Source organism: Wolffia australiana, chromosome 6, assembly GCF_029677425.1.
Source record: "Wolffia australiana isolate 7733 chromosome 6, ASM2967742v1".
NCBI lineage: Eukaryota > Viridiplantae > Streptophyta > Magnoliopsida > Alismatales > Araceae > Wolffia > Wolffia australiana.
This window is the reverse complement of record NC_135840.1, coordinates 66868-89629: the sequence shown is the minus strand read 5'-3', so window position 1 is coordinate 89629 and position 22762 is coordinate 66868. Positions and strand designations below refer to the sequence as shown.

The 22762-nt window shown below is 36.0% G+C and overlaps 2 protein-coding genes across 6 annotated transcripts; both read left to right on the top strand.

Annotated features, from left to right (window-relative positions):
• The first annotated feature begins 4676 nt into the window (after nucleotides 1–4676).
• On the top strand, nucleotides 4677–7649 carry LOC144704373 (polyadenylate-binding protein-interacting protein 7-like). 2 transcript variants are annotated; one of them, XM_078576784.1, is made up of 5 exons: nucleotides 4677–5110; nucleotides 5666–6373; nucleotides 6714–6993; nucleotides 7082–7155; nucleotides 7359–7649. In XM_078576784.1, exons 2-5 carry the CDS (start codon nucleotides 5735–5737, stop codon nucleotides 7437–7439), a joined length of 1074 nt encoding a protein of 357 aa, XP_078432910.1. In that variant the 5' UTR covers nucleotides 4677–5110; nucleotides 5666–5734; the 3' UTR covers nucleotides 7440–7649. The 2 variants fall into 2 exon arrangements, with proteins under 2 accessions (XP_078432910.1, XP_078432909.1); XM_078576783.1 differs by having other exon boundaries at nucleotides 4678–5092.
• Nucleotides 7650–14217: 6568 nt separating this feature from the next.
• On the top strand, nucleotides 14218–17294 carry LOC144704627 (uncharacterized). Of its 4 annotated transcripts, none has more exons than XM_078577107.1 (8): nucleotides 14218–14547; nucleotides 14644–14961; nucleotides 15203–15400; nucleotides 15476–15748; nucleotides 15846–15948; nucleotides 16171–16289; nucleotides 16375–16551; nucleotides 16651–17294. In XM_078577107.1, the coding sequence occupies exons 2-8, from the start codon at nucleotides 14647–14649 to the stop codon at nucleotides 17221–17223; spliced, it is 1758 nt and encodes a 585-aa protein (XP_078433233.1). In that variant the 5' UTR covers nucleotides 14218–14547; nucleotides 14644–14646; the 3' UTR covers nucleotides 17224–17294. The 4 variants fall into 4 exon arrangements, with proteins under 4 accessions (XP_078433233.1, XP_078433234.1, XP_078433232.1 ...); XM_078577108.1 differs by having other exon boundaries at nucleotides 14220–14547; nucleotides 16375–16506; nucleotides 16618–17294; XM_078577106.1 differs by having other exon boundaries at nucleotides 14226–14547; nucleotides 14629–14961; nucleotides 16618–17294.
• The last annotated feature ends 5468 nt before the right edge of the window (nucleotides 17295–22762 follow it).

Below are 22762 nucleotides of genomic sequence, written 5' to 3'. Positions count from 1 at the left end.
TGGGGTTGGTCATCATTTGGCCTTTTATCGAGGAACTAATGCTTGATATCTCAATGTTTTATTTTTTGGCCAAATTTATTTCTATATATAATTCAGTCCAGTGCTGGTCCACCCATCAAACAATTTAATCCCAGTATTGGTCCTAGTTAAGAATCTCACAAGCGAACTCAAAGGCAAAGTGAAATTAAAAATCAAAATCCATATTCAAATTTAATATCATCGTTATAAAAAAAATCCAATCTCAATGTTGAAATTTGAAAGTCAACATGAAAGGAATTTGCCAATTTGGAATTTATCTTGAGAACTAGCGAATTGAGATAAAATAATTTGATAGTTTATATTCTCTTTTTGTTCATTTGACCTTATACTGTCTTTTCGCACTTAGGCGTTCCCAAGTAATCATTATTTTTCATTGGATTAGGGAGGAACAACTTTATTAGGATAAATAAATTATTGTTCCAAGCTACTATGGAAGATTCTCAAGGTAGATTCCTTCCCAGCTACTGAAATAGATGCACATGTAGTCGTAGTCGTCGACCCAGAATGCATATGTTCGTTCTATACAAGAATTTTATTTTTTGAATGGAGAATGGCATCACTCTTCGAAAGGGGATGACTCCCTTCTTAATGCATGCACTATTGTGTTGGCACTCAAGTAGTAGTGCTAGCACCTTATCTCCTCAACAAACTTTGATATCATATACTTTCTCCTTAAGTGCATGTATCAGCATAACAAAATGAGGGTTTTTCTTGTAATAGAACTTCACCAGAAATCTTATGAACAGGAGATGATGAAAACAATGCAGCACATATACAAAAATAAGTATTATCCCATTAAGGACATTCTTTATTGTGCATATGTCAAGTGCTGGTAAGGTTCTGTGCATTGTATCAAACTAAACCAGAATCAAATAAGCCCTAATAAGTATGAAATATTTCTAATGAGATCCATGGATCAATTATTAGATGGCAAGACCTAGCTCATGGTGCAAATTCATAAAAGTAACCAAAGACAATATCAAATAAATTGAAATGCATGTGGTGGTTATTATGTTGGTTTATGGTGCTTTGACTGATGGCTATAAAATATTTTCTATGCAACGGAAGCTACGATCAATTTCAAAATTGATCAGTAAAACACAAAAAATGAAATGTACCTTGTGGGCATCTGGTTCAATCCTTGATCTTTCTCCCTTGGATATTGTTATGAAGCCGTTAGCATGTCTAGCCTCTAGAAGTATCCATGCGATTAAGGTGCTATTGGACCTCTACTTCCTTTTCTCTGAGTTTTCGTTAATTCCTTATAGATTGTCTCTCCATGAAGACACTCTTCTTTGGTGGTGGAGAATATAAGAATGAAGAAATTGGGGGTGGTCGATGTGCAAGCTCTTGCTCGCTGGGTGCTTAAAATGGATGCCCCCTCCCCTATTTATACTTCACTTTAGATTTTTTATAAAAATCCATGTCCACCGATGCCCATATAATCTTACATGTGTGACCCTCTAGGCCTATGTCTTATTCTAGTTAATAATTTTAGCGGTGTAATAAAAATTATTTGTCAACCTTATTATTTAGCTTTATCAACATATATATTAATTAATTAAGGATCGATTTAGCCAAGTCAAGAGGTTAAGTTTCCATTCCGTGGGGTGCCAAGCTATTGTTGGATTCTAGAGGTCTTTGATCTAGATGAACATAATGATAAACTTACACGGAAAGAGCTATAACAGAATCATAACGACATCAATAAAACATGAAATGAATAACCTCAACATGGATCCCATACGTGATTCCTTTGATACTCAAGTGAGTCAAATGGAGCTACTCATGCGTGAAGCCTCTAGACGTATCCAGGTGATCCATGCCATGTCAAATATCCTCTTTCACCTTGACGAGCTCCACTCAACCTCTGTTGCCATTGTAATGTCGTCCCGATCGTCAGGAATGGAGTGGAGCTATGGGGAGAAGCGAGAAGAAGGGGAAGACCATTGAATAATTCTGGCCTAAGTGAATTTTTTTTAGGGCCTTCCCCTATTTATAATAAATAGGTATTTCTCATAAAGCCCCCACACTTTAGTATATCTTCCGATGTCCAAGGACCATTCGTGTGTGAACCTTTAGGCCCATATATCCGTCTAGTTAATGACTCCAACAATCCAATAACCTTTATTGGCCTTCCAAGTGAATTAACTATATCATAATGTGGATTAATTAATGTCAAATTGATTTAACCCAATCGATATGTTGAGTCTCTGACCTATGGGGTGCGAAGTTACACCTCGTACTTTAGAATAAACAAATAATTATGTATCGACTCACTCATGGAACATGTTTGTCATCGGTTATCGTGTGCATACCATCCCTCCTCCACTTGACTCTCCTAAGATGACTTAGGGTATGGTCAAATTTCAAACCCTAATCGGTCATACGAGGTAGTACCGATGCATTTAAAATCATTGGAGAACTCTTATCAGATATTTCACTGCCTTGACCAAGGACTTCATGACATAGTATTCTTTGAGTTGTGTTCTCTTATACCAAGGGTGGACGATCCCATCTTGATCACTCAATCGTCTTAATGAATTCATTGATGCATCCAAATTAACACTATTTAGAATCCCATGATTAGAAAGTCTTTGGTCATTGTCAAAGTACACATGTCTCTCTGCAAAACATCTTGGGTGTCTCATGTCTAAGGACTATTTACACGACCGTGACATGAATCAACCTGATTGACAGTTTCGTATTATACCATTTAGGGACTTGTACATATCAATTCAGTGAGCTCTTTTCACCAAAGAGCACCACTATATATCCTTAGTGTCTCCACATTAATGGCTAAAAAACTGACCATACTCATCAAATGAGTGAGGCTAGATAGTGATACTCTATCTGGATTCTTCGATGTCCTTCTCGAGTATCCATTGAATAGGAATATATAGAACACATGCTTAAATACTAGTGATCTCCATACTATGATCTCATCATAATTCATTGAGTCTGATCATATATTCATGGACTTCTTTATAAGCATTTAAGCATTAATAAACATATACTATTTATGAACATAGAACGAGATATGAAATGTTTGATAGGCTTGTCGACCATATATATTCCCATAAGCTACACCGCGTGCTCAATCAGATATATAGTAGTGTTCAAACTCTCTCATGGAACATTTACTATCATCACTTATATTAGAAGTATAATCCTACATCTGCGTGAGACGCTTGAATGACTTAGAATATGGTTAATCGTCAAACCCTAATCCGTCATTAGTTAGTACTAATGCGTAACGAAGATCATTTTTTCTTCATCTTTTTCTTATTACCTAGTCATTATCACCATCACATATTGCCATCTTCATCTCATCACCACTTCTTATCCCCGGTTTTGTACATATCCCTGATCTTTCTTTTTAATTGCCATTTAATGAGTATTAAATGCCTAATTTCCATTCCCTGTGAAGACAATCAATATTCATCCACTTGATAGAATTAGTTCTTGAGTATTGGTTATACAATTTTTTGAATAAGATCACATCAACAATGATGTAACTTTTACCTTAAATTTGAGTTTATCAATACACTTCAAGTTTTCAACCTTTAACCAGGTATGTCCACCTAGATCATAGAGTAACTCTTACCCATTTCCTTATTCCCACCTATGTTTTGAATTTTTTCTTCATGTGTTTCCCATTTGTTGATAGCCCTAAGCATCTAGATATGTGCTCCCACTTTAGGGTGGAATTTAAGATTGGCACCCCACATACTCATCCACTTTAGCGGGGAACTTAAAACATGTAGTGATTTATGTTGTTTATTATTATATCAATGTCCATATCAAAGCATTATCTATATTTCTCGTCATAAAATTGGTCAAGACGTACTTTTTAAAAAACTACTTGTAAGATGCATTCGCTTAAACTAATTTCTATAAAGTTAACTGTTTAGTAAAAAGTCACAATGGATGCTTGCATAACATACTAAAATTTGAATTTTTATGCCCTTGATTCATAGATTTTGGCATAACTCTATGCTAAAAATGTACCAATAGTGCCCTGATGAGCTCATCAAGTAGTACTATGATTTTTTCAGCTAATAAGAAAATATAACTAGTTGCGCACGTTCAATCACCATTCATGATTTCTTCAATAAGGCATCTATTTGAGCATTCTTCAAAACCCTCAATTGCATTCTTCCAATTTTGGTTAAATTTACATTTTTGGAAGGTACCTAGCCATTACATGTCAATATATTAAAAAACTAGGAAACATAAGCGAGGCAAAATTTATGCGAAAAGCTTAGCAAAATAAACATCAAAGAAACATTACTTTAGAGTCAAAAGAGCATCAGAAAGATAAACATACTGTCATCTGAATTTGCTTGGTCATTAACCCGGCTTGTTATCTTCAAACTACATATTATTAGTTATCCAATTATATAAGATCATAAACATTACAAAAAGATAAAAATGACGCAAGATAGTATTTCATAACCCTGGTAACCTAGTTCAATTCATCTTTTATCGGTTAGATGCCCCATTCAGCAAATTGTTGGGCCTTATGACTTATGAGAATGGACTCTCATAAATTCAAGGAGAGTGATCAAATAAAATTCAAGTGTGTTATACATTGCTACCTTTCTAGTTATAAACGTCCCATCCTCTCTCCGTCGTCGTCTTCCTCGTTTGAGTGGCGGAGGCGCAGGGCTGTCTGGCGCTATCAGTCTATCTCAATATTTTGATTGAGCGTTCTTACAGCTGCCATCTGTGGTGGATGTGCGCTAGACAGCCCCTCAATCAGGAATAATGGTAGAGAAAACGACCGCCACGAGGAGGCAAGAACGAGAGGCTGCGGCTGAAGAAGAGGGAAAGCTTTCGCGGTGTGAAATATGCTGGGCGTCTCGGGTTGTCTGTAAGAAGGGTAGAACTCGAGGGGAGTTGAGATTACTGCGGGGACGACGATTACAAAACTCGGAAAGCCATCGTTGGCGAACCCATTGTTCACGATGGCCTCGTTACTCGTCTAATTGGGTCATGCTTCCCGTGCATAGTACGTGAGAACCGTCGATTTGGGATTTGCAGAAACTGGGTGGGTACCCATAATTCGGTAGTTCCTATTTCCGTCTGGTTTCACCCGTTATCGTATTTCGTAGATTGTGCTTTTGCGATTCCTGATGTGATTATCGCGCGTTCCCTTGTTCGTCGTGGAGCAAAAACTCTTTTGAGCTGCCACCCGTCCGTCCTTATGAAAACAAGCGGGGAAAGGTTCATTTGTGGTTAAAAATCAGCGTCTGGTTTGAGATTTTTATGACGGGCTCTCCGGAATGTGTAATGGGGGAGAAATGAACTATTTTCATTCATTTTAATGCGTCGATACGATCGTGGACGATCTTTTGTGCCTCCAAATTCACCAGTTTCCATCAAAGAAAAAACCAAGTAATTCTCCGCTGAACTTTGATGGTTAATGGAGAAGCTTATTTCTTTAGAAATGTCGGGCTTCTGATGATAACCATCCGAGTCGTTACGAATTTTGAAATCATTCGAGCTAAAGAAACCATTTTCACGACCGACTGATGCATGCAATTTGCGTGATGTGCCTTTAGAATATTGCTTCCTTTTTCGTTTTGACAACTGGCGTTTTGATTCTACCCATTTCCTCCAGGGAATTAAAGGAGCAGGGATTAAAGTTCTTTAGTCTCTTGGGACTAAAGATTACTTCTGAAACTTAAAGATGACCTCAAGCGACATGTTTCTTTACAATGACAAAAGCTCAAGGTCATCATGGTCACAATTCCATTTCAAATCCCTTAATCCCAATGCGGAAGAATTTGTCCCTTTCGTTCTTCGGCCTGCTTCTGGAACTGAGAAGAAGCTGCAAGGGAAACAATTCCAATCGCCCGGAACCGCTGGGAAGAATATTGGCTTTGAGAAAGAAGCTGTTCCAATGAGTAGCTCCGCTGCCGAAGGATCTTGCCAAGACTTGTGCAATATCCTCCCAGAGGACATTACAATTGATTTCACGGACATGGTTGGCCAGGATTTGCAGTCAACGGCTCCCAACTTTTCAGGAAATGAGGGGATGAACAAAGTGAGAGTTGGGTATTCTTCTATTCCTGCCTTGGTGGAATCTCTCCCAAACGCTTATTGTTCCAGGGACAACCGTTTAACGCTTGGTGAGACGGAAGATTTATTTGTAGGAGATTTGCTAACTCATCCTCGAGAAGAGTTATTCTCTTCAAAGGAGGCAGTCGATCCATTGGAATTCTTGTCATTGCGGTTTCCTCAGTTTCCCACGGAGCAGCTTTTAGAAATGCATCTTTCAAATGGATGCGACTTGAACTCAACTATCGACCAGCTTGCTAGATTCGAGGTATGCATCGTACATATTTCAATTCAATCGATGTGTTTTTTCTCCAACACTTTGCATGTTTCTTGAGATAGTGGAATCTGAACTGACAGCAGTTGTGATCTTGTCCTAAACCAATTTTCTTTAGAGTAATTTGGCGCCTATCCGATTCCTAAAAGCACAATAAATCAGTAGAAAGTTTCATATTTTCTCTTTACAAAAAGTCACAACGAAGGAGTTCTGTGGTTTTCAATGTCAATCGATCAAATTTTTTTTCTTGTTAGATTGGTTTTTTTTCAAATTTCGATGCATTACCCTTTGAATTTATTAAAGAAAAAGTCATGCCTAAATGTGCTATCTACAGTTTCAATCAGGAGTATTCAGTCGCAACATGAACCTCAGATGGTCCAGTTCTCCCCAACCAATGCAGCCTCGAAATGGACCAAACTCAGATTATGGGGGAGCAAATTTCATTAAAAGAGGCCCAAGCTCAGTTTTTCTCCCCTCTTCCCCCAAGTCAATGCCTTACACTCATGACTCAGCTCCGTATGGATTTGCCGTAGCAGCCAGAGACTATGTCCCGCCAATAATTCCCCAACCTGCTTTATCCTCCTCTTTCTGGCATGGGATCAGAGATCTGACAGGTAAGATTGACTCTCTTTTCATGTTCATCAGCTTTCAAATAATAAATAGTCAATAAAACCTTTGAAGCCATTGACTTAATGAAATCAGGAGAGACGTGCCCTGGAAGAAGTGAGAATGCTGGGAAGTTTCCGCACCTTTATAACAGAGCCTGTCTGCAGCAGGTGAGTTAAGTCTTATCTCAGTGTTTTTTGAAATATCCCTTCTTTTATTTTGTCAAATAGTAAATGATTTTCCTTGCTGCAAGTGGGTTTAGATTATCTCTAGGTTTTCGAAAGTAAGGCATAGCTTTGTTTCAAGTTGGTAGCTTGGAGAGAGAATTAACAAGTGATTTTACTTTTTTCCATGTGATTAAATTTCTTGGCAGTTTCATGCTCCCAGGCCCTCCAAATTTAGACGCGAGCCAGTCGTGGCTGAGCAGAACCTCCACCTCTCCGGGCATTGGTGATTTGATGCCTTTTTCTCTTTTGTTTTTTGAAATAGGGCAGTGTTAGAGGAGGGAGTCTGTTTCTTTTCTGTTTTTGTTTCTTTCTGAGGTACAAAGGGTAGGATGTTGGGGCAGAAAGTGAATAGAAGAGGTCAGAATGAGTATCTTGAAAGGTTGTTTTCATTTTGTTTTAAATACTTTGGGGATTGAAAGGGCGGTGGATTCATCTTAGGTCGTTCAATATAGTGATGCAACTGTATATTTATAACAAGCCAATCACAGGTTCCGTGCTTTGTTCACTATTCATTATCAAAAATTAGTTCATAAGATATTTGAGAATGCCATCAAAATATCTTTGATAAAATAATACTATATAGTCATATTTCAAACAATGAGTAGGGATGGATTGTGGTTGCTTTCTGGTGATCTATGAATCCCTTGACAGTATAATACCTAATTATCAATTAGGTGTATTCATATCACAGTTGTGTAAATTGTACTTAAACCTTATATACCAAGATATATTGTGGATGGACTATTATATTTTTGCTTGTGTATGTACTAATTCCTAAAGTCTTCTAAAACATCTTACATGGAAAAATTCCATAAAGATGGTTGTGTGATTAAGATGATATTTTTCACCCTGGATGTAAGATAAGACATCTCAAGGAAGACGATGTAGTGTATTGATAGAACAAGGTAGTAAGAATATCAGAGAAGGGGATTCTTTCATAGTTTTTTATGCGTCAGATACTCAATAAGATGAATGATTAGGGTTTAAATATTGACCATACTCTAACTCATTCTAGGAGTTTCACACGGATAAGGGACTAAGTGTACACAATAATCAATAATAGATAGGTCCCATGAAAGAGTTATTAAACTCATTTTTACCTTCTAGGGCATGATGTACAGCTTGATTCCCCATTAGTTGAAAAATTAACCTATCTATTGGGTCGAATGATCCATGATTAATGCCTATATTTTCTATATAGTTAATTAATTAATCCTGTTAGATAATAAAATGTTAATGGAGTATTAGAGCCATTAACTAAATAGTACTTCTTGTAGGGTCAGAAACAAAGTTTACTTGAGGAGGAAAGGTGAACAAAATATTACATTGGCTGTATCAAGTATAGTGCATGCAGTGAATTCTCAAGAATATTTGACTTATAAAGAGCATCTATAACACTACTGCATCTTGTTATACATATTTTGGGGAATCGAAAGGATATCATGTTTCATTCTGCAGAAAATGACTATATCATCATTTTTGGTTTATTCTAAATGTCCATTCTCTCTGTTTTAGTCATTATCTAGTACATCATATTTGGATTATAAAAAACGCAACCAAAACATTACATATACATGAAGATTATTCATTTTACAGGAAACGTAGAGGCAGATAATAAGCATGATATATGAGTATTTTATCAAATTGGTTCCACATCGAAGTACTTATGTCAACTAAGATGGGGCCATCAACACAACTGTGTGAGTTATTTTCGGTTTTGTTTTTACCAAAAAAAGGTATTTATAAAATGGTTTATTTCACTAAAAATATTTATTTAATTTTTTGGTAAATAAACATAATAAAACTTCAAATCAAACCTCAAAGACAACTCTTTTTTGTTGAAACAAAGGCACGCATTCCCATTGTATATTTTGAATAAAACATTTCACCCAATATTGTATTTTCTATAAAATATTGAAATAATTAAATTATAATGGAGTAATTTATACTTATGATTCTTGATCTTGCCATTATACTTTTCAAACAAATTCAAATCAATTTAATATTTTTCCTTGGTGAACTATCTCCATAATTTTAAGGATACTTGGTATGAAGTAAATACATTTTGTTAAAAATGATTTCTTTCAACATTACGTAGTATTTTGTGAAATTTTAGCCAATGAAGATAGTTTTTCATTAGTTGACCTAGTGAAAAATAACATTTGACTTTTTCATTAAACACTTTAAATCATAATGGTATCTTTGAACACTCATCAACATATTCATCTTGGTGTTATAAATCAATACCTTCTTTATATTTCTATAGTGTGATAAACCCAAATCTAGGGTTAAATTTAGTCTTTGATTTTGATTTTATTCAAAAAAAGTTATAAACTAGTACTCACATAATAGTTCTATCTAGTGGATGAGTATGGGTAGTGTCTACAAGCAATGAATCTTAGGGATTTAACTATATGTAGATAGTGAGTAAGGGCAGATGAGAAGGTATACACATAGGGTAGGAGATAGTGATGTAATAAATATGGTGAGATGAGAGGGGGTGTACTAATTATTTGATGAGAATATGACAGTCAATCAGAGGAGATGTAAGTAGAATGACGTGATGAAGTTAGGTAGAGGAAGACATAAGAAGAAGATGGTGGATGTAGGAGATGAATAAGAAGTGAAAGTTAGGAAGGTAGTGCTTTAGGGTTTATGATTTAAATGAAGAATATAAAAAGGGACTTGATAGGGATGAGTTAAATGATGTGTAATGATGATGAATGATAAGTATAGGTTGGAATGAAGGTGAAGTGGTGATAAAGTTCTACCTAATGGATGTGTTGAAGAATCACCAATGTAAATCAGGATACTAACCTTAAATCCCTATGTTCTTCTGAGAACAAGGCAACTTCCTGATGCAGATCAAACTACCCACTTCTCTGCTGGTGTTCTTCAAACAATGAGTAAACCAAAAAACCAAAAAAGCTCAGTATGAAAATCAGCCTCTCTAGGAGTAAATTATTTACAACGATCTGGGCTCAAATTATATATCTAAACCTATGGATGGATAGAGGAAATAAATAAAAAATGCACTCGAAATTTCAGCTTGATCCACCTTTCAGATTGTCACATATCAAGCTCTAAAGTTGGAAGATTCCTAATTGTTGATTTAAGTCAAAGATATATCTCTCTCCTCATCCTCATCACCGTCAACAAGTTATTTTTGGTTTATTGTATTTAAATAATATCAAATACAATGATTAGCCCAGATTATCCTACATCATCCTCTATCAATGGCTCACGTTGCGCTTGATGCCCTTGTAGGAAAAAATACAAGAATAGTGGTCTATGATAAATAAAAACAATAATAATACTACTAATAATAAAGAGATACATGTGAAGTGGTGGCATGTCAGCACATGCCACACCAACACACTTTTCCTCTAGGGCCAATGCTTTTAAGACATGTCCATGCCACATGTACATGTGGCACCATGTGTCTTTTGACACGTGGAGTCAACACTGCCATTGTTGACTTGTAAAGTTAATAAAATAAGGCAAAAATAAAGTTACTTAAATGCACCTCATTCGTCCCCACGAAGCAATTATTGGGAGTAAAATCACATATTTGTTTTTGGGCTATGGCATTAAAAAAGAGTGACCATTAGTAATCAATGGATGTTATAGCATTACAATTTGGGATGCCATAATGTGACAACGAGTAGCACAGCCTAATCATTTTGGAAATGTGTGATTCATCATCTTTGGAAGATTCATATGAAAGAAATCTGATATCTAACTTGGTCAAAAACTTGACTTAAGCGGAAGCGTTCTATGATTCTCTTATGAGTTCTAGGGGTTTGAAACTTTTTCTTGAACCTCAAACTCAACTGGATTACAATCATCTATTCATAGTATGATTGTATGAAACACATTTCCATCATAAAGCAAATAAATAACATACCATTGCCATTGGTAATGATGAAATGGTTGAAGTTGATCCAAGAAGCTTTCCTCTAGAAGAAGATGATGGACTTTTGAGCCTCCCTTGTGTTTGGCCTCTACCGGTATCCACACGATCTTCCCTTGGAGGTGAGTTCACTGGTGCTCTCACAGATCCTTCTCTTTGACCCCTCCTTGTTCTCCTTTGCATGCTCTTTGGAATTCTTCCAATTCCAAGTGAGTAGGAGAGGAAGGGGATGAGAAAAGATGAGAGAGAGAACCAAATTCGACCTGGAGTTGGTTGCTTGTGCCCAGGGCCCACATTTCCTTAAATAGGGCTCTCCACATGTCCTTTGGCATTAATTTCCATTATGCCATCAATTAATTATAACTTCACCTCATAAGATCTTATGTGTGTGACCCTATAGGTTCACTTATCATTCTAGTTTAATGACTCTAATAGTTGATGATCATCCAATCAACTTTACCAGTCAATTAAATTCATAACTCACTTATAATTTAATTGACCTTGACCAATTTAACCTAATTGGTTAGTTGAGTCTCCTGCCATGCCATAAGGACAAGCTTCACTTGCATTGGCCTAGAAGACAAATGAATTTCATCCATGCATTTTGCTTCATGAAAACCTTTCTGTTATCAATACCATATCAATATAGTCCTTCATTCATTAATGATCTCATGATTGATATCTGGGATATGGTGGTTCAGTCAAATCCCAATCATATGAATCAATTTTAATATGATTGCATAAGAGATCTCCAATGAATCACATCATTGGAATCTCCTTTATTACTCTGGCCAGAGATTCACTGCAATCTATTAGTGAGACCATAACTTCTATTCATCGAAGTTGAATGATTCCTAATCGGCTATTCAATTACCTCCATGATACTCTAGAAGTGCCCAATCATATTTATACCGGGCCTCTAAATAGAAGCCTTTGTCAACATGATCAAAGCACAACTTTCGTACCACAAGATATCTTTGATACCTTAGGTCAAAGGACCATTGATACTATGACAACATGAATCTTCCTAGTTGACTTAGATGTTTAACCATCCAGGTGATTCATACGGATCAATACAGTGAACTTCTTCTTACCAAGAAGCACCTGACATCCATCATTAGTGTCATCACACAAATGGCTATTGGGAACGGCCATTATCATCATCCAAGTGATCATGAAAGATGTCACCACTCTTTCCGGAATATCTAGTGTCCCTTACTAGACTTCCTTCGAATGGGATTGTTTAGGTTAATGTCCTTTGAGTCTAGTGATCCCTAAATTATGAACTCTTCATAATTCACTCAAACATATGGACATTACCTGGGACTTCATTAATCATATATGTACAATATAGAAATAATGAAAACAAGAGTCTCGATAGAATTAACTATAAACTCAAGAATGTACTTTGATTGGCTCTTTAGGCTACCAATTCTTACATCATATACATATGGCAGACAATAAACCACAAAGTCATTTACAAATTCATGCAAAATGATATATAAGCCCAAAAATGTGAATAAATATGTTTTGGGACTTAGAATATTATATCTTCATGAATATAATGTCAAAATTGCAGGAAAAATCATATTTTGGCTCAAAACACTATTTTTTCGGAGTATTATCTCAAAAAAATTCCTAAAATGCCTAAAAGTTCATAAATTTAAACACAATTTTAAAATTAGATTTAATCATTTTAGGCATGATGACACACACATATAATCAATTTAGTGCAAATAAACATGTAAAATTGTCTTAGTAACCTTTTTGGAATGCATGTTATGACAGTGGTTATGATTACGCATTGTAAAGAACACAAAAATAGCATTTTTGAGAAACATTTAAGTTTTGATAGTGATATTGGTTAATCAAATATGTTTGCATTAATTATAGTCTAACAATTTGCTAAAAGTTACTTGATTACACATGATAAGACACCCTTCTATCTGATAAAAGACACATTTCTTTTTTTATCAAAATATGGATTTGAGTGGGATCCTTATATCAATTGTTACTACTCTCCATCGAAGTCCCACATCATTATATGGTTAGAAAGATGGCCATTTCATCGTATGCATTTTTTGTTATTGACACATTATTTTTCCATCAACGAGAACTTGACTGATCATATTGGCTAGGATAAAACAGCCAATTACTTGAAAAAAAGTGATTCTAGTTGTAAAAAAGTGAGAGCTTCATTTAAGGTTCGAACTGCAACTTCATAATTAAAGGACACCATACGATGACCCTAAAATTCATAGAATTTCAATAGACATCTGCTTCACTTATTTACACATGATACCCTTTGATTTACATGATTTTTTGTGCGTTCTCATTTTTATGATAATTTCAAATTTCTTTCCTAATTCTTCCATTCATGCACTAGTAAATATTTTTTTGCATTATTTGAAACAGATACTGCATAGTTTCCATAAAAGGAAAGCATATGTGATATGCCGCATAGTTTGGAACTTGGTTTGAAGTTTAATCTCAAGAAAAATCATGACATGCTGATTATGATTATGCTAGATCTACTTAACACAGAAACATACTTCATTGGTAAAAATAATGAAATCCAAATACATCTTTTCTTCTCTAAAACTAGTTATCTATCTGTCAAAATGTTTCAACTCTAACTCAAATTCAATATTTATGCTTCTGCCTCAATTATTTGAGCATCTTTCTCACTTGGAAATTGTTTTGAATCTTAGAAAGTTTCTTAAATTATCTATTTTTCCAGTATCCTAATGATACCCCATCTCTTTTTTTGACTTTCTCAAGTAGTATATTTACCCAAGTCAATCTCACCATTTCATACAATGTCTAAAGTCAATTCACATTAAACATTTCATTAAACTCACACTCTCTCTGTTTATCTTAGTACATTTATTAATATCAAACTTTCTACTATATTTCTCAAATCAGATTTGAAACATCCAAATAGTGGGACTTGATCTTCAGAAACTTGACGAATCACTGCTGGAACGGCGAACCACTCCTGCCTTGTGCTCTTCTCCGATCCAAAGACTGACATATGGTCTAATATCACACGCAACTACAAGCTGAATCGGTCGTTTTCATTTCTTTTCTCGCAGTCTCTTTCATTTACTTGTTCTTAGACTTGCGGGATAATTTCTCTTCGTAAAAAAATCAACCCAGCCCTCGAATTACAAGTATATTCTTGAAGGATGCGGATCGATCAACCCCATGGCTCTGTCGACTCTGCGAATCGATCGACTGGGCCCAACCTAGAGGATGGCAATCTTGTCTTACATAATATTCGATTAGGTTCTAAATTCCTGCTATCGTGGGTCAACAGACGGAAATCCTGGGAGAATCTCGATTTCGGAAGGATCGTCCTCTTCCGACAGATATCGGTTCTTTCTTTATCTTCAATGTTCATTCCCCAGGGAGTGATTTAGGTATGTATCTGGGATTTCTTCCTCTTATCCTTGTTGCACGTTGTGTGATGGAAAGTGGTAATCTTCGTCTCTTCTGACTAGCTCGAAAATCGCCAGATTATGAATGAACTTCGAAGCACTATGGCGACAACGGATATGGCTACTGCTGCTGTCATTCTTAACTACACATTGAACCGAAGATTGCCGATCAGTCAAACACGAGGAGATGAAATTGATGATAAAGGAGAGGAACGACAATCTTCTTCTTCCTCAGGCAGAAGAAGAGTTTGGAGGAGACCTGCCCAGGCTCCTGCTACTTGGGTTGAGACCATCTCCACTTTGTCTGAAACTCTGAGATTTACCTACTCTGAAACTCTTGGGAAATGGCCCATCACAGACTTGGCGTTCGGCGTTAATTTCCTCTTAAAGAGACAGGTAAACAAACCATATTTGGTTATTTCTTCTTAAAGAGATTGGAAAACATGATCAGCTGTAAAGAGTTCTCTGAATTGTGTTGTTTTAGTCGATGAGATGGAACATGTTTACTATTCTCTGTCTCATTTACTCTGATTTAGAGTTTGCTGTGTGTGGCTACTGTGCTATCTGCTTGCAGGACCTTATTGTTTCAGCTCATCTGTTTATTTTTATTTGCACCAACTTTTGATTTTCTTTTCAGGGGAATTTGCCGGTTGCAAAAATATACGCTGGAAATCAAAGCACACGACTTGTAGATTCAGAGATTTGTGCGGACCTTAAATATTTCCTCAGATTATTAGGCCTATGTTGGCATTTTACGAAAAAGCCCTTCCCCTTGTTTCTAGAAGCAATTGGTTTTTCTCAGGAAGAGGTTCTCCTTCAGGAGCCCAAAGCCAGGGTAAGTCGCGCCACTTGGTATTTTTTCACTCTATATGGAGTTTTCTAATCATCTAGAGAACTCAAATATTTGCAGATCTTGAAGCCGGCCTTTGCAATTCTAACTGACAAGAGTACAAAGTGTATAATTTTACTAATACGAGGGGCAAGTACTGTTAGAGACCGTCTGACAGCTGCTACTGGGAGGACAGTTCCCTTTCATCACACTGTTTTGAATGGAGGCAGAGTCAGTGATGTTGTTCTTGGTTATGCCCATTGTGGAATGGCTGCTGCTGCCAGATGGATTGCAAAGCTTGCAACCCCGTGTCTCATGAAGGCAGCTCGGGAACACCCAGAATACAAAATAAAGGCAAGTTTCTTAAAAATTGTCTTTTTTTAATGACCCATCTCCGCATTACCTTGTACTTTTTTTTACTGCCTGAAAAACATCAAAGAATAGGTTTCAGATCATTGGTCACTCTTTGGGAGCAGGGACGGCAGCCCTCCTCACTTACATACTGCGGGAGCAACCAGAATTCTCCAGTATCACTTGTGTTGCATTTGGCCCAGGTTAGTCTCCATTTAAAGTTTTTTGACCATGTTGTTACCATTGGGCTGCCCTTCCATAAATGTTACATTAAATATGTAATCAGGGATCGTCTTCAAACTATCTCATTTCCATGAGTAGCTTTTAAATTTTAACAACGATTTTCCAGCTTTAAATTAGAAACTCTACCGTATCATCTCTCTTGTCCATTAACTTGTACTATTTCATCTTTCTTTTATGTACAGCTGCGTGTTTGACATTTGAGCTGGCAGAGTCTGGAAGAGATTTCATCACTTCCATAATTTATGGTTCTGACATGGTTCCAACCATCTCTCCTGCCTCTATTGATGATCTTCGAGCTGAGGTTCACCCATCTATCACTCTCACCCTCCAAACCATTTTCGAACATATTCATACTTCCTCGTAAGAAAATTAATTTCTACAAACAGGTCACAGCATCTGCATGGTTAAACGATCTCTGGAGCCAGATTGAACGCACTCAGATCCTCAGCACTGTGTGCAGATCTGTGAAGGCCCTTGGGTCTTGTCTAGCATATGCGGCCAGTGCACAGGCAAAGCTGGTTAGTTCCATTGCCGCTCTCTGGCCCAACTCCAACGGCACCCAGGTCCATCATTTATTCTCACCCCTTTATTATTTCCAACCATTGGTTGAATATTATGATTGGAATTAGGTTGTAATGAAGAAAGCCATGAACGTGGCTCAGGCAGCATGGACTCACCTGCCCTTGAGACTACCCTCCTGGCCCTGCATGGGACCGCGCCATCGCAGTGGCTCATCCATGGTGCCGACGTCGAAGGACAAAGGCGATGGAATTGAGGTCAAAGCCTCTGCGTTCACCTCTGCAAATCAATCTGAGATACTTCCTGTAGAGGAGTCGATAGCTTTGATCGATGGGGACCAAATGATGGAGGCAGAACAATGGCAGCATCTGGAGGATGAGCTATGCTGGCGCCAGACGGAGAAAGATCAGGTAGATGATGTTCCAGCTGTGGGGGCACTTGCCAAGGAGGAGCCATGCAGATTCTTTCCACCTGGTAGGATCATGCACATAGTCTCCCTCAACGAGGAACCTCCCCTAGGGGAAGTTGATCCTAGGGAGTCACAGAATTTAGGTGAAAACAGGGTTGGTATTTTTCTCACACCAAGGTCTCTCTATGGGAAATTAAGGCTATCTCAAATGATGATTGATGATCACTACATGCCCCGATACATGATGAACATGGAAGCTCTGATTGAACAGTTTGAGAGGGAGATTATGGTATTGAGTTTATTTTGACATGGGATGATATGATTGTTGTAAACTGTAAATGATCATTGTTTAATGTTTGGGCTTGTGATATTTGTTGATGAATGATCCCAGAAAAATATTAACGATGGCAGTGGAGTCAGTAAGTGAGGGTATCAAATTGTTTGGTGTTTAAAATTAAAACTTGAACGTAGGATTGTGTTTTATAGTGTTAATGAAACATATTTATAACCAGAATGTGGTTCTTTTAGGATGGTAGCGCCACAAAAATACAACGATTTGTTATCAAAGTTTGGGAACTTTCTCTTCCTTTGCCAGGCATAGAGCCAGTATGATCTAATTTGCATACAACTACACACATTGTTGGTACATTGCGCAAGCTTTACTAACCCAAATCAGCAGATTTTTTTATATGTTTGGAGGGGACTACTGAAATCACAAAGATGACACTGTTGGGCTCCCTAAGTAGAAGTATGATGATAAGAAAAGGAAGATGCCTCTACCTTCAAAATCTATCAGAAGTGTAAGCCATCTCTAGAGAGAACTAGTTTGGAGGACGTATTCCTCTTCCCCCTTGAGGTACTTTCTCCTTAAAAAATATGGTGAGTTGGAAATAAGAACAGAGAAAATCCAATGTAACTAGGGGAGAAAAATTTGGGAAGGGACTGGCTGCACATGGAAATTGTCATCTGACTGGCTGATAGCAAGGAGACATTAGTGTCAGGTTTGATGACTAGCCCATATAATACCTTACTAGCCAACATCCAAGGTTCATTTATTTGAATACATGCTTGGAGGCGGCCCATAAGCTCCTCAATAGTGACAGATGGGTAAGGTCTTAGTAAGGCCTGCCTCTTACTTTACTCAAACCTTATCGTGATTTACATTTGTCTTCTAAATCTTGTTTACACCATCTTGTCTCTTAATGCCATCGGCGATTACTTCTCATCTATCCGCTATGAATCTTTGGCATCCATGCATCCTTGCATTAGAGACTTTTTTGTATATGGTCTTATCAACTGATGACAGACATGTGAAGCTAGGTTTTTAAATCCCATCACGTTTCCCTTGTTGTCTAGTCTTTTGGACTGAAATTATTTTTCGTTTATTTCTGTGAGCAAATCAGAATCAGAATTCTTGAGTAAAACAGATGCAGTTGGCTTCTGCAACCGCTATGGGACACCATTTCATGAATGCATAGATGGATCTTTGGATTTTCTTCATGAGAAACCTGTCAAGCAATAAACGCAAAATGGTTTAGGAAGCACATAATATTTTTGGTGTGAGTGATGAAGAAGTAAACAATTTTGCAACGATAATAATTTTAGGTCCTATTTTCTTCCAGGACTATGGAAAATTTCAGATGCTAGTGAGCTCCTCTTCTCTGTTGCTTCTCTTCAATCATTCAAAAACTCCAAGTAAACCTCGATGGATCTTTAACTCATTTTGTTTCACTAAGCCTAAAATATTAGCCCCCCCCCATGTATAGATAAGAGGGAATGGAGGGATATTGGGGATAAATACGAATATACCCTCAAAAATCTCAATCAACCTTATGGATCAGTAGATACACTTAAAACTTCGTCCAATTGGTGAACTCAAATTTAGGGTAGTAATTTTTCATTGTCATTTGAGTTAATCAATAGAAATTTATATACATAGACTCAGAAAAGAATTTGAATAGTTAGTGATGAGCACGAGTCCTCTCCACAGGGAACATATATTAGGAATTTAATGTCTTTTATATGGTAATTAGGGAATGAGAAAATATATATTTAATTAATAATACAGTGAGAGGAGACGGATCATAATTAAATATAGATGTATGGAATAATCATATACAGATATAAACGATTGGAATAAGTGGGTGGAGTGGATTAGGATGACGGATAAATTAGATATGGATGGGTGATTTGTACAGATGTGATGGATGAGATGGATTTGGATGGATGTAGATGATGTTGATAAGAGATAACAAACTAAGCGTAAGAAGACTCACCGGATATCCTTATATTCTAGCAGAATCAAGGCAATTTGATAAAGTGGGAGAACCCCTCCACTTGTCTTTCGCTTTCTAACTTCAATCGACGAAGAATACCAAGAAAATATGATGGATCATGAAATCCCTTTCTTTCACTCAACTTTCTAGAGTTGGGGCAATTCCAAGGTGTTTTTTTCAAAGATCAGGACCCATTCTTCTATATCCAACCATGTGGATGGATAGAGAAGAGAAATGCCTCCAAATTTCAGCTCAACTGGGCTTTGGGATCGTTTGATTTCAAGCCTTGAATTTAGATTAATAATGGGCGTGCATTTAATGAATTATTTCTCTTTCCTCATTTCCTCTTCTGCCATCACATCCCATTGAAGGTTTTATTCCTTATTATCTCTAACACTCTCTAATGATTAGTGCATATTTCCCCCCTTTTATTCTTGATTAACGATGTCATTTTTGCCACATTCTCCTGCACAAAGCAATACAAAATTAGGTTACTGTTGAGTGATTAATAAATGTGTGACACAGTGATATGTCCCTGCACATCATGTCAGAAATTTACTATATTTGGTCCACTAGAAGGATGAGACCTGGCCTTGTAACATAACAAAATGCACACAATGATTAACTTAATACATATGATGTGGTGACAGATTTCTACTCACCATGGTAACCTGTATTTCATTCTTGTGCAAACACCATGTTACACACGTATGCCACATGTATAGGAGCAACTTTTGACTTTTCTAATTTCAAGTGAGGTCATGAAATAATTATAAAATAATGACAGGTGGTCTTGTTCACACTTTGCACACAAATTTATTGACAAAATAAGTCACACCATTTTTTCTATTAGCCCATGTAAGCCCTGCACATAAAAGGTTAAGAAAAACATCAGTCAATATTGGCCATTATGGCATAGTGATTTGGAATGCCATCATGGCACTTTTTTGCGACAATTAGCTGTGCTAATAATTGTGGAAAGAAATGATTGTTTGCATTTGATAAGTCTAATGGTGGCAATGTGCGCCATAATATTTAGACCAGGAACCTTTTATTAATTTATTAAAAATTAAATATCATTCATAAAATTTTAAAAAACACTTTTGACATTGAAAAATAATGTCTTCCTGAATTTATTGTCAATAATTTAGAAAAAAACTCATTTACAACTCAAAACTTATTTACCCCAGAATATGATGTTGAAAACCCGTTAAAATTCAAAAAATAAATTAATCACTTAAGGTTTGATAACATGAATATATAATCATTTTAGTGCAGATACAATATAGTGATATCAACTTAATATTTTGCATGCTATAAGCAATCTTGGCTGTTGATTTGTTTATTTCTTTCTCCTTGTCAACATCGCTGCCACATCACTTTACCATTTGACATCTTTGAAATTTCAAAAGATTCCTTCAATGTGGTTGGGTGTGATTTCTGGGTCATTCTTGTTTTTTATCTTAAGCTGTGATATCTATCGTTACAATGGAAAAAATAATTAATTACTTTTCTCACCTGGTCCCCATGGAAATAATCCTAATGAACCTAGGGTTTTGTTGGTTAATATTCCTGACATTACAAAATGATAGGCACATATTTAACTTGTCATTCTCGATTGATCGCCCGCAAAATGCCACATAATTTAAGTGGTGATGCATTATGTGATGTGATTTGATGTGTGATCTGGTGACCCTTCAGCGTCCGCCATGTTCTAGAATTTATTTCAGTCATCCACACATGGACACATGTGTGCCACATGTACTCATGAACACACTCTACACCCATCTGTCCGATTTTGTCATTCTTAACTTTTCATGGAAATATATTAAATAAGATTTCTATTTATCTTTTCTTCAGCCTTCACATCATCTTTTTAATTATTGAAAGTGTGAATCATTCTTAAAGTCAGTGATTGGATCAAATTAAATGGCAACACATGACACGACGAATGATTAATCCCAAAGACCCGACTAATTCGTAATAGATCAAATATAGATTAAAAACATAATAAATATGTTTTCAAACTTTCAAAATTATATTTTTGAATCTAATATCAGAAAATTCGTAAATAATCATATATTGGATAAAAAATTAAGGTATTTCAGCATATGATGTCAAAGAAATCCCCAAAATGACCAAAAATACAAAAATATTATAAAACTATATTTAAATATTTTAGGATGGATAACACCCATATGTAAAGATTTTCATCTAATTAAACATGCAAATATGATAGTATGAACCTTCTATATAGCATGTTATTAGGAATCAATTATACAAGGTGATGTGATCATCTAGTAATAATTAAAGAACTAGAGAACACAATAGTGGTGTCATAGCTATGTTATATAGTTGACTGATAGATTATTTTTTTTAAACATCTCTAAAATTGTGTGCAAAAGTTAATTGTGGATATATGCATGTTTAATTAGGTGAAAATCTTTATTTGTGTGGTCCACGACAGCTACATGTGCATGGTCCACGACAGCTACAAAAAAATAATTATTTGGTTTTGAAATGGGGGTGATATTTTAAACTTGAATTGTGCAATTGGAAATTGTGAGACGCAACCATTGTGATGCTTGGTTGTTCTTAACAAATTTGTAGATATATTATATTTTCATACTTTATAGTATGATGAATTAAATCATATAATTTATAAATATGTTCTTTACTGATGAAATAAATCAACCACAATTCTAAAATTTTTGGGAATTGAAGATTAAGCTTTACGGGAATTTTAGTAAAATGCTTTAGTATGTGTTTTGATGAATGTTCAAAGTAATGCATGCCTTAATACAAGTTATGACCAATCAGAGTAGGTCCTCAGTGAACTAGTTGACTAACTGTAGGTGAAGAAAAAATAGCATCCTTAGTTATATTAAATGGCTGCTTAGTTAACCATATGGTGAACCATACAAATCATGGATTTAGAAGTACAATTTTCTATGACATGAAGATAAACATATTCTCTACAAATTTTCAAATATTTTTGTGGATTTTATCTCATTAATTTGGTTTAATGACTTCATCAAATTCCTGATTACTTACTTCGGGTATTTAAGGCTGAATTTCTTGATGATTTAATGAAGATTAAATACAGGAAGGTATGATTTAAAGTTATGTATTAAAATATAACTGAAATTTCCAAATTGTTCAAAACCGAGGTTGTCGCATGATGAGTAGTTTTTAATCTTAACACTTGAGAGGTGTTTTGAACTTATGGCATAATGGTAAATATAAAAAAAATCAAAATTAAGATGATTACTCCTTCATATTGTCTAGTAATAATTAATACAAAGGACTGTTGGAGTCTTGAAAAATTACCATTAAGCCCTTTTGGATTTCTAAATCTTTATACAGTTTTGATCCCTAATTTCAAACTTCCTCTTTCTCCTTGCTCTTCAAAAATTTTAGTCCAACACGTAGATAGATCTTTTACTCCCTAAATAAAATTTTAAGCAGTATTTCAGCATTTATTGAATATGGTATTTTTTCTAACATCAGTCCAAGTCTATATTACTAGGAATCATGTTTTTTTTGTTGTAGGGTTGTTCAAGATACAAA